The sequence below is a fragment of the Tauraco erythrolophus genome, chromosome 28 (genome assembly GCF_009769465.1).
Source record: "Tauraco erythrolophus isolate bTauEry1 chromosome 28, bTauEry1.pri, whole genome shotgun sequence".
Classification (NCBI taxonomy): domain Eukaryota; kingdom Metazoa; phylum Chordata; class Aves; order Musophagiformes; family Musophagidae; genus Tauraco; species Tauraco erythrolophus.
In genome coordinates, this window is record NC_141492.1 from 5,886,309 (window position 1) to 5,898,425 (window position 12,117).

Consider the following 12,117-nt stretch of genomic DNA (forward strand, 5'->3'; position numbering starts at 1 on the left):
CCCTCTGCCTTTCTCCCCGGTGCCACTAAGCGGAGCCACCGCCGCGGCTCCCGGCCGCTCCCGGCGCTTCGGAGCCGCCCGCTGCCCGCGCCGCGGTGGCGGCGGTCGCCCACGGCCCGATCCGGCCGCGTCCCGGCCCGTGAGCTCTGCCGGGCCCCCGACAGCACCGGGGGCGAGCGGGGCCCCCGGCGAAACGGGCAAGGGGCTGGAGCCCACCCTCCTCCTCCTCCTCCTTCTCCTTTACAGCTGGAAATTGCCGGTTCCCTTTGTCTGGCTGCGCAGACACCCCACCGCCCCGAGCCCTCGGGGAGGGCGTCGGGACGCGGGGGCCGGGGTGCCCCGGGGGTGATGGGGGTCCCTCTGTGGGGGCGGCTTCGCCTTCCCGCTCTCTCCCCATGTGCTGGGCAGCACGTGGCGGGATGGCGTCGGCCCACGCGGGCAGGAGGGCAGCGCATGGCACGGCCGGCGCCGGAGGTGGCCGAGTCTGGCTCAACCCGGGGATTTTCCGCAGGGAGAGCGGCTTAATCGCGGCTTCCAGGGATTCGGGATTTAGGCGTTAAATACGCCGGGAGATTTCTGCCCACTTAGGGCTGAAAATGGAACAAGGGCAACGCGTGGTGGCCGGTGCTGCCATGCTTGGCTGTGCCGAGACTGGACGGGACCGCGCGTGAGTGGGTGGCAGGGGGAGGCCGTGGGGTGCAGGGCAGGGCTGGGGCAGGGGAGGACGGGCCGGGGTGCCTCGTCCTCCTCCCAGAGGTGCTGGAAGTCCCTGGGGGAGCAAAGGGAGTTGCACCCCCTTCCCCAGCCCGGAGTTTGGGGAGACTCAAGGCTCCAGCTGCGGTTGGCCTCGGGCACCGTCCCCGGTGCTCCTCTGCCAGCATCGGCCTTGCCTAGCGTGGAGAAGGGGTTTGCCCCCGAGTCGCCTCTGAGACCCCCAGGACGCAGCGGTGCCCACGGGGAGGGTGGGTGCCCCCCAGCTGGCAGAGCCTGGGTGGGTGCCAGGGGCTGGGTTTGGGAGTCACGGACCCCCGTGCTGCGGGAGCCCCACTTGGCAGCCCTGGGGTCACCTCAGCCCCGGAGTGGGGGAGCTCGGCGAGGGAGGGGGCTCTGCAGGGCAGGGGGGGGCCCTCGGGCTGGGGTGCGACCCCCACTCCTTGCAGCACATGGCGGGAAAGGGCTGATCCGGGCGAGGCCGGGGGAGGAAGGAGCCCCGGTGGGGGCTTGGGGCTGGGCCCTGGGACCCCCCCAGTGCGGGGTGCAGAGCAGCTTTCGGGGGTGCGGAGCGGCGCGGGGGAGGTCGGTCCTGCTCGCTGCCCCCGGCCCCGCCCGGCCCTTTGTCTCGCCCCGGACCCCCATCCCCGGCGCCGCGGGGGCTCAGCGCCCCGGGGGGGGCCAGGAGGGGCCGGGAGCGGCGGGGCGGGGCGGGGGGCGGCGGGGAGGAGGCAGCGGCGAAGGAGGAGGAGGAGGAGGAGGTGGTGGCGGCGGGGGCGGAGGAAGCCGCCGCTCCCCGCGCTCCGCCGAGGCAGGAGCATCCCGGCTCCCGGGGAGCCCCGCGGCCGCCGCCCCCGCCGCCCCCCGGCCCCGCTTCGCCCCGGGGCGGCCGCAGCAGAGGTGAGTGGGGGGCGGGCGGCCGCGGGCTGCACAAAGGGCCGCTCCCCGCCCCCCCCCCCCCGGCCCCGACCCCCGCCCGCGGCTGCGGCACGGCCGGGAGCGCCCATCCCTCCGGCCCCTGCCGCGGGGCGAGCCCCTTGCAGCCCCCCCTTGCTCCCCTCCCGTTAATACTCCCCCGTTAATACCCCCCCGTTATTGCCTCCCGTTATTACCCCCTCCCGCTATCGCCACCCGTTGCTCCATCCCTGTTGTTTCCCCCCACCCCGTTTTTTGCAGCCAGGGCTCGGTGGCAGTTTCGGGGGGGTGGGCCCGGGGGGTGCCCGGAGACCCCATCCTCGGCTCGGCTCTGCGGGCGGCACACCCCCCCTCCCCACGCCCTCCACAGCAGCGTCGCCGCCTGTCGCGGTAGTAGCCTCCTGTCGCGACAGCCGAGCCTCCGCCCCACCTGTTGTCACGGCCCCCCGTCTCGGCCGGACCCCCTCCGGGGTGCTGGGGATCCCCTGGGGGGAGCGGGAACAGCCCCTGCTCCGCGGTGATGCCGGGGGGCTCCCGGCGGGGGCAGCTCCCGGGTACCGACGACTTCTCCCCGGTGGGCAGCTCCGGGGGGCAGCAGGGTGAGCCCGGGGGCTGCCCGGCCCCCCTGCAGGGCCGGGGGTGACGCTGGTGCCCCCTGGCAGGGCGGAGGCGCAGCCTGGCAGGACCGCGGTGCCTGCCCCGGGACCATGATCCCCCCCAAGGAGAAGGCCAGGGCACCCAAGGACAGCATGACGCTCCTGCCCTGCTTCTACTTCGTGGAGGTGGGTGCGGGGGGCGGAGGGGGTGAGCTGTGCCCTGGGCTCCTGCGCCGGTGTGCCCCTTGGCAGCGGGGCTGAGCCGTGCCGGTGGTCCCGACACTCTCACCCCCCAGCTGCCCATCGTGGCCTCCTCCATCGTGACGCTCTACTTTCTGGAGCTGACCGACCTCTTCAAGCCGGCCAAGGTGGGCTTCCAGTGCCACGACCGGGCGCTCTCCATGCCCTACGTGGAGACCAACGAGGAGCTCATCCCGCTGCTCATGCTGCTCAGCCTGGCCTTCGCCGCGCCCGCCGCCTCGGTGCGTCCCGGGGCTTGTCCCACTGCGGGGGGGTGAGGATGGACCCTGCCCAGTGGCAGAACCGGGGCTCGGGGCCGGGGTTCGGGTGCCCAGTGCCAGCAGCACCAGGGCACTGGTGCAGGGAGCCTGGCAGTGCCATGACACCGCTGGCAGCCCGGACCCTGCAATCCCCATGGGTCAGCATGCCCTGAGCCGCCGGTTCCCCTGCAGATCATGGTCGGGGAGGGCATCGTGTACTGCCTGCAGTCCCGGCTGAAGGGACGCGCCGGTGCCGAGGGCAGCATTAACGCCGGCGGCTGCAACTTCAACTCCTTCCTGCGCCGGACCGTAAGGTTTGTGGGTACGTTGTGCCGCAGCCCTGCCCGCCGCAGGGGCTGGTCCAAGGGGGCACCCTGGGTGTGATGGCAGGAATGCATGGCCCCATCCAGACCCCGGATGCTGCTCTGGACCCTTTCCAGCACCTGGGGGTGCCCCGGGGCTGGGTGAGCCCTGGCCACCCTGCGTAGGACAGGGGTGACCCGCTGTCCTGCTCCTGCCTCCCCCAGGTGTCCACGTGTTCGGGCTCTGTGCCACGGCTCTGGTGACGGATGTTATCCAACTGGCCACTGGCTACCACGCGCCCTTCTTCCTGACTGTCTGCAAGCCCAACTACACTCTGCTGGGCACCCCCTGTGATGCCAACCCCTACATCACCCAGGACATCTGCTCGGGCACAGACAAGCACGCCATCCTCTCCGCCAGGTACGTGCTGGGCAGGAGACCCTCTGCCACGTGTGCTGCTCCTCCTGCCCCATCCCAACTGTGCCCTCCTGTCTCCCCCACAGGAAAACTTTCCCGTCCCAGCACGCGACGCTCTCGGCTTTCGCGGCCGTCTACGTGTCGGTGAGTTCCCGGCGCTGCCCGGCTCTTGGCCCTGCGTGTGCCAGATCAGGGGCAGCGCGAGCTCCGTGCCACCAGGCAGCAGCACCCCCCTCCTGTTGGCACACGCCCTCCCATGCACAGACGAGCTCAGCCTGACACGTGTGTGCCGTGCTGGGACATGGGTGTGCATACTGTGCCCATCCCTCACCCACACACCCCCTGGCACTTGCAAACCCCGTGTACCCTGGGGCTCTCTGCACGGCTGGGGACCGGGGAGGCTGCGGTGCCATGACAGCAGCGGGTGCCGGTGCCCTGAGCTGCGACTCACAGCCCGTTCCTGCCCCGCCACCAGATGTATTTCAATTCCATCATCTCGGACAGCACCAAACTTCTCAAGCCCATCCTGGTCTTTGCCTTTGCCATCGCCGCCGGGATTTGCGGCCTGACGCAGATCACCCAGTACCGCAGCCACCCCGCCGATGTCTACGTGGGCTTCCTGATCGGCTCTGGCATCGCCGCCTACCTGGTGGGTGCTGGTCCCTGCCCTTGGGGCGGCCGCGGTGGCTTGGCAGGGGAAGGATGCTCGGTGCCAGCCACAGTCCCTGGGGTTGTGCTGACCCCGCGCTCCCCCTCCCGCAGGCTTACCACGCCGTCGGCAACTTCCGTGCCCCGACAGAGAGGGCCCCGGTGCCGGCGCCGGCCAAGGACGCGCTGCGGGCACTGACGCAGCGGGGCCACGACTCCGTCTACCACCAGAACAAGTCGGTGAGCACCGACGAGCTGAACCCGCAGACGCGGCTGGAGGAGGCGGCGCGGCCGGTGCCGCGGGAGAAGAACTCCCTGGGGAGCCTGAAGCGGGCCAGCGTGGACGTGGACCTGCTGGCCCCCCGCAGCCCCATGGGCAAGGAGAACATGGTGACCTTCAGCAACACCCTGCCCCGCGTCAACACCCCCTCCATGGATGACCCCGCGCGGCGCCACATGACCATCCACGTCCCCGTGGACGCCTCCCGCTCCAAGCAGCTCATCACTGAGTGGAAGCAGAAGTCGCTGGAGGGCCGGAGCATGACGCTGGCGGAGGAGGCGGCGCACGGCCGGGGCGCCGGGGACGCCGGTGAGGACGTCCCCCCCTCACTGTACCCCACGGTGCAAGCGCGCTCGGCCGAGCGGGCAGCCATGGGGCCCCGCGTCCTCATCCAGCCCCGGCCGGGCGCCTCGCAACTGGTGCACATCCCCGAGGAGAGCCAGGCGGGCACCGGTGTCCCGGCCGGCAGCGGGGCGGCCGTGCGGGCCAAGTGGGTGATGGTGGCAGAGAAAGGGGGGGCGCAGCGGGTGGCCAACCCCCCGCGCCTGATGCAGGTCATCGCCATGTCCAAGCAGCAGAGCGTCGTCTCTGTCACCCCCAAGCACTCGGAGACGTCCTCATCCTCCACCAGCTCCGACTCCTCCCAGTACCGCTCGCCCTCGGAGCGCGACAGCTCCAGCATCATCACCATCGATGCCCACGCCCCCCACCACCCTGTCGTCCACCTCTCCGCTGGCAACGGGCCCTGGGAGTGGAAGTCGGGGCCGAAGGGGCCGGAGGGGCTGGACGCCTACGAGCTGGGCGACATGGCGAAGGATTTCCGCGGCTTCCGCCCGGCCAAGAGTGCCGGCGTCTCCCCCGGCTCCTCCATCAGCGACATGGAGCAGGACGAGCCGCGCTACGGCAGCCTGGCCACCATCCCGGGGGCGGCGGGGGGCGGCGGGGAGCGGGGAGACGCCCCCCCTGAGGGGCTGCTGAGCACCACCAGCCGCGAGTCCACGCTGCGGAGGAAGCCGGCCGAGCGGGACGGGCCGGCGGACAGCGAGGTGGACCACTACTACAAGAAGATGCAAGCCAGCCGCAGCTTCAAAGACTGAGCTGCCGTCGCCGTCCCTGCGCCCGGGGCCCGCTGCCCTGGGGGGCTGGAGGGGGGTCCGTAGTGCCGGGGTCCCTCTCTGCTGGGAGGGCAGCACAGTGGGGCTGCCTTCGGCGTCGGGGCAACCAAGCGGCACGAGGACACGGCAGAGCACGATTGCGCCGGACCCTGAGCCGGTCAAGATGTGTGCAGGACCCGCTGACGTGGGACCCCGCTCCTGCCTGGGCAGCCGGGGGCAGCTGGGGGGCTCTGCCCCCCTGGGCTGGGCAGCTCCAAGCACTTTTGACTTTCTTTTTCTCTCTAACGCAGGTGCTGACATTTCTGAGGGGTTCGTTTATTCCGGCTCCGAAAGTGTTCGTCTGTCGGGGGGGGAGCAAACGGTGCTGAAGGGCTCGGGGGGGGCTGGATCGAGGGGTCTTGTTGGGGGGGGGCGGGGGTGGTGGTGGGGTGCTGTCGTGGGGCAATGGGTCCCAGCTCGTGCGGGGGTTTGTGGATGCTGGGGGGTCCTGCGGGAGGGGCTGTTGCAGACCCCCATCCTGCGGCTGGTGTGGGGGGGGGGAGGATGAGGGGGGATGGTGCCGGGGGGGTTGCCCAGGGCCAGGGCTCTGGGCACACGGAGGCTGTAAATACTGAAGGAGTGTGGGGGGGTGTTGGGGTGGGGGCACAGGGTGGGCATGGGGGCAGCTGGGGCTGAGCTGTGGCCCCTGGGGCAGCAGCCCTGAGTTGGGGACTGAGGTTTTGGGGGGTGGGGGGGTCTCCAGGCTGTGAATGTGTCTTGTCGGGCAATGGCTGGAACTGCTGCGGTTTGAAAAGCAAATAAACGTGTGGATGTTCTCCGGCTGGGCTCCTTCGATGGGGGGGCTGCTGGTCCCACAGCTGCTGGGGGGCAGGAGTGGGGCTCAGGAGAATCTGCAGGGGCTGCTGCCCCCCCCGATCCATTACCCACCAGGAGAGCACAAACAGTTCCGTTCCCACAGCGTGATGGTGAGCACCCATCGGCTGCCCCCGGGTGAGGAGGGGGCTGCGGGCTGTGCCAGGCGCCCCATCGCTCCCTGGGAGCTGGGGGGGCTGTGTGGCCCAAGGGCATCGCTGCCACGTGAATCGTCCTGCAAAGCCCTGGAACGGAGGGGCCCAGTGCACCGAGATTCCTCCTCAGTGTCCTCCCGCCATGGCAGAAAAGTGCCGCCGCTGCAGTTTCCCACCGCGTTGCTGTGGCAACGTGGGATCCAGCACCGTGTGTCACCGCCACGAGGCCGCATGAACCATGGCCGGTTCCCCGGCCTCCAGCGAGAGCGGCTGGCAGAGCCCCGGCACGGTGGATGCCAACCCCAGGGCACAGGCAGGGACTGGCAGCGACGGTGGCAGCAATGGGGCAGACCCTCAGAGACCTCGTTTGGTGTCCTGGTGTGCCGCTGCCTCCCTCAGACCCATCCCCGTATGGTGGTGGTGAAACCCAGCACGGAGGAGCATCTGCTCCCGTTTGTCACAGTGTGTGAATCACCCCGGGGGGCGGCGGCGGGGGCAGCCATGTGCCCCCAGAAACAGGGCGATGTGGCCATGGCACCAAACTGCCGCTGCCAATTGGATTAACAGTGGCTATCCCAAAGCCTCCGCCTTGCAAACATATGGATTATCCACATAACCCTCACCGGGTGCTGGAAAAGCCACCCAGGGCTTAGCGGGAGGATTGCTGGCAGCCGCGCGAGGGGCGGGGGGCTGCGGGGGGCACCGGTGGGTTGTGTCTGTCCGAGCCGGGGGTTCAACACCGCCCGGCAGCAGCACGAGGGCCGTGGTGCCATGGGCTGCCGTGCCCAGCCTCGGTGTGGGTGAACTGGGACGATGAAACGGAGCCGTTGGTGACGGGTGAGGCTGGCTGGGATGGACGGAGGGATGGACGGACGGACACCCCACTCCGGCGGCCCTTGGGGGAAGGGGAGACGCGGGGGGCTCCCATCCAGCCCCCGACCGCCGCCGCCGCTCTCACGGCTCATTGCGGTGAGCGATGGCGTCACACACCGCTTGGCGCTGCCTCTGACCCAGCGGTTTCCATAGCAACCGTCAGCCCCACACTGCTCCTGCAGCCCCCGGCCCCCCGGCAGCCGCTGTGGGGACCCGCGGGGCCCTGGAGGGAGCCGGAGCTTCCTCCATCCTCATCCTCGCCCTGGCAGTGCTGGAGGCGGCACGACGGCAACATGGCCACGCTGGGCCCCACGGGGGTTTTGGCCCCGGGAAGGGATGGCAGAGCGGAGCAGGGCAGGACCCATCCTCCCGTCGGGCAGCTGCTGCAGCTCCACGGCGACCCACCCCGCTCCTGCCCCACAATTGATGTTTGCTGTGCCCACAGGCCCTAATTACTGCACCAGGCAGCTAATTAGCAATTCATTACTTGTCCAGAGGGACAGGCACAGGGATCCCGCCTCGCTGCGCAGAGGACGGTGCTGGAGGCCTCACGCCTTCCCCAGTGCTCCCACCACCATGCCTGGTCTGCACTGGAAGGAGAAATGAAGGCAGAAGGCACTGCTGGCAGCTTTGCCACGTCGCCATGAAGCTCCCGGAGCACCGAGGGCTGCCCAGCCCAGGCCAGCAGCTGGCTCTGGAGCAAGCCCCGTGCCGGTGCCACGGCCGCCGTGGTGCTGTGCCGCTCAGGACACCTTCCCGGAAGATCAGGGTGCAACGACCTTCCCGGCGTTGGCGACCACCAACTTCATCGAGGTTAAATCAAAGGGGAGCAGCGGATGGTGCCGCGGGACCCGGAGCTGCTGACATTGAGGAGGGGGCTGCGGATCATAACCGGAGAACGCGCTGACCCAAACCAGGAGCAATTAACCCGCTCATTCCCGCGGGGCAGCGAGGCGTGCAGCTCCGTGTGGCTCTGTGCCGCTTTCACCCGGGCAGAGCCGGGCGAGGGAAGAGGCAGCCGTTACAAATCCTGTTAGGCTTTCAAGGAACACTGGTCCCTTTGAGCAGCCCCAGGCTCCTCCGGGAGCCGCTCAGGACCCAGAGGCCGGAGTCTGCACCCGGATGCCTGTGAAAGGAGCCGGGGTTCAGCACCCATGTGCTCAGCAGAGGGAACTGGGCCGCAGGATGGAAACCAGCAACAGCTCAGTGTGATTGTTCCATCCGAAATGATGGGCGCCCACATGCACCAGTGCCTCCAGCTCATGGCTGCTGGGCACAGCACTGGGATGGCATGGCACCGCAGCACCTGTTTGTGCTCCAGCCCAGCAGCGAGGCCACCAGCTGCCAGGATGGGCTGGGGGACCGTGCCCCACCTCTCCCTACCCAGGGACCCATCCAGCCCCCTCCCCACAGGAGTTCTGTCATTCCCCAGTAAGCGCTTGCTCCCTTCAACACAAAACTGAGTCCCACCCCCAGAACCTCAGCTCTGCCTCCGTGGTACATCAGAATGTTCACTTTTGGAGAAGAATTGTGACACAGTGGAGGAGCAGCCCGGCTCCCGGGGAGCTGATCCGCAGCTGGGTGTGCCCGGCGCAGCCGGGGCCTTCGCACTTTGGAGTAACCCACAGTAACTGGAATAATCCTTCCACAGGAGTTACAACAGGAATCCCACCTGCTCAAAGTCGACAGGAAACCGCACTGCACCCAACCACCGAGAGCTTCTGCACATCTACAGCACAAACTACAGAGAGTATTATGGGTTGGACTTGGAAGTGGGTTATTTCATGGGTATTAGCCAGAATACACGGAAAGTTTAGGAACATGAAGTAAAAAAAAAAAGTGTTGGAGTGTGACAAAGGCAGAGCATCAGTTAAGGCCCTGTGACCTCATACCTCTGATCCCGCTGGAGCGGATCCGTGTGCCCCCCACCCCTCCCGGGCTCAGCCCCCCCCTCCGCACAGGGTGCCCCCAGCACACGCGCTCTGCCAGCCCAGAGGTATGCGAAGAGTCAAAGTCACATAAAATGAGGCAGCTGAAATCACATTAGAAGGAAAAATCAGAAGCAAAATAGGCACAATAAAAAGATAGGAAAATCAGAAGCAAAGAATACAGAAGAAATTTATTGAAAGCACAAGTACAGACTGGCCAACAACTGCTTTCTACAATCTGAACAGTAAATAATGGAGCTACAGAAAGGTACAAAGGTTGTTATAAAATAGTTTTAATTTCATTTCTTTTTGCATTACAAACATTCTTTGAAAGAGGCAATGGAATTCTGGTGTTGTGTACACTTCCCCTCCCCACCCACCTTCCACAATACTGAACCTGTAAGAGCTGTTATCAAAATATACAATACATCTGGTCGCCGTAAAAAAACGGGTTTTGCTGCCCCTCATGTCTTACAACAGGTATAAAAAAATTATAAATATGTACACCCTTTTGTTACTCACATTCTTTACATGCAAACACAGGGATCCAAAGGAAAAACCCCAACTGCCTGGGTCCCGTCCGGGGTCACCTCAATCCATTCGCTTCCGTTCTGAAAACACACACAGGCTGTGGGTTGACCAAACTGACCTCCAAGGCCACCAGACAGGTTTCATTCCAACAAGCCTCTTCCCAGCACCCTGGGTGAGGTCGACTGAAACATCTAAAGGTTCAACCACAGCTGTTCCACTTGGGTTGGCCCGCGGCACTCGGCAGCACCAGCCCAACAGCCCGTGCTCCCCGCTGCAGGAGGAACGGCTTTTCCACTTCAGGAGGAAGGGACACAAGCAAGTTATCTCGACAACAGCTACCAAGACACCTGAATTTGCCCTCCTGAAGGCAAGATGCCAGCAAGAAAACACTGAGCTTTCTGGAGAGGCAGAGCACGGGTCACTAACGGGCTTGCTCGGACTTGGAGGTAACCAAAACCAGCACCTACTCACAGCCAAAGGTGTTCTCGGCTCAGCCACGGCAACGCTGCCGCCGGAGATGGCTCCACGCTCCGCCGAAGCACCCGAAGCCTACAGCAGACGAGTACCACCAACCTCACAACCCAAGCTGAACCCCCACTCAGACTTCACACACTTCTCCAGCGTAATTCACATCCTCAGGAGTTCAGGGAGGAACTAAGAAGTTAAGACTTTTCCAAACGCTCAGTGCTGGGCAAGTCAAGAGCTCCCACACTAAGCAAGGAAATCGTAACTTGCAACACTAAGACAATTAAAAAACAAACTTTGGTCCACAATTTGCAGAAAAACCCTGAAAAAAAGTACAAGATTCTTGTTATTTTGCATCCGAACAGGTTGCAGGTTAGAGGGAAATGTAAGGCAACATCGGATTACACGAAATAGAAGGCAGAATGGCCCGGGAAAGAGTTGTAAGCCAGAAAAACAAACAAATGGTCGTATCATTGGGAAAACACGATCTGCTGCATTCTACTTTTAATAAATTCCCTTCCTATAACTTAAAACACCTGGGCTTATCGGTTAAAAGGTAAAAACTTTAGCCTGGGTCCTTTTACTTGAATTCACCAGCTACTTGTGCTTGTTACCTCAAACACTTCGCTTTAAAAGAAAATCTGCTTTGCTGAACGTGTTTTATCGACTTCGTTACGTTACTCATCCTCAGTCATGACCTCAGCCTGGTAACTAAATTCCTGCCCTACAGTTTCAATTACAAAAAAAAAAAGAAAGTACAGTATACGAGGGTAATACCACAAAGGAGTAAATTTAGATTACGTTTATACCATCTTATCATTCTATAAAAAGGTACTTAAACTATTTCTTTTGCATATAAAGAGATTAGAATATTTGGTCAACTGGAAATATTGCTAGGCACAGATGACAGCGACAGCATCAGAAAGTATAATACAAGAATTCAAACAAAAGCTCAATGCTGAAGACATGCTATAAGAGTGATGGCAGAGCTACATCGGTCTGGTTAATCTCGACTCGGGGGCACGAAGGTGACTCGCATGAACACCTTTCTAAACGTGGGATACCCAAGAATTCTTCAAATCCTAGCCAAGTATTTAGATATATATATGTACACACGCGATTTCGACAAACTCGCAAGGATTCGTCTTCACAAGTGTCCACCAGTGGTTGATTTCGCACCTTGATCCCGGTGACTCGCTAGCGACAACGGAATGTGGTTTGGTCTCGGGAACGCTTCCCCACCCAGACCTTTCTGCTTGGTCCGAACGTTACGGACAAAGGATCTCAAATAACTCCCACTTGAAGGTTTGCAGATGGCGATAAGCCACAAGCAGATTGGAAAGTGGCATGAAGACACATGATACTATGCAGATTGAGACATTTCATGGACAGTGGGACACGACTGCCTCAAGAGTCAAAGCCCAATATTTTCTTTATCCACTTTGCCAGCTTCACCTGTCCTTCGCCACGAGCCGCTCCGGTAAGCCAGAGCTCACTCATTCCCCTCAACTCCCCACTCCACTCCCTACAGGTCAGATGTTTTCCCCAAAGAAGTAAAAGTTTAAGGCACAGGACAGCAGATGCACAGTTCAGGTACGATCAATGCAACGTGTTTTTGTGCTGCGTGAGCCGGGGGCTCCTATCATCCACCGTGCATTTTGCGACATCCTGACGCAAAGGCGCTAAAGTGAATTTACACAGTGGTTTTAGGTCTGTCAAGGCATGGGTGGGTAAAGAAAATAAAAAAGGCATCAATGTGAAACCTGATAAAACTTGTTAGGATCTGCATTTTGGGGGAGGAGGAGCAGGAGGGGAGGGGAATTTCCCA

At 63.5% G+C, this 12,117-nt stretch overlaps 1 protein-coding gene across 2 annotated transcripts; it reads left to right on the forward strand.

The window, feature by feature from the left end:
* Positions 1-2,318: 2,318 nt before the first annotated feature.
* On the forward strand, positions 2,319-5,467 carry PLPPR3 (phospholipid phosphatase related 3). Of its 2 annotated transcripts, none has more exons than XM_086627623.1 (7): positions 2,319-2,408; positions 2,519-2,704; positions 2,915-3,044; positions 3,250-3,445; positions 3,529-3,586; positions 3,918-4,091; positions 4,205-5,467. In XM_086627623.1, the coding sequence occupies exons 1-7, from the start codon at positions 2,334-2,336 to the stop codon at positions 5,465-5,467; spliced, it is 2,082 nt and encodes a 693-aa protein (XP_086483749.1). In that variant the 5' UTR covers positions 2,319-2,333. The 2 variants fall into 2 exon arrangements, with proteins under 2 accessions (XP_086483749.1, XP_086483747.1); XM_086627621.1 differs by having other exon boundaries at positions 2,334-2,408; positions 3,529-3,651; positions 3,896-4,091.
* Positions 5,468-12,117: the final 6,650 nt, after the last annotated feature.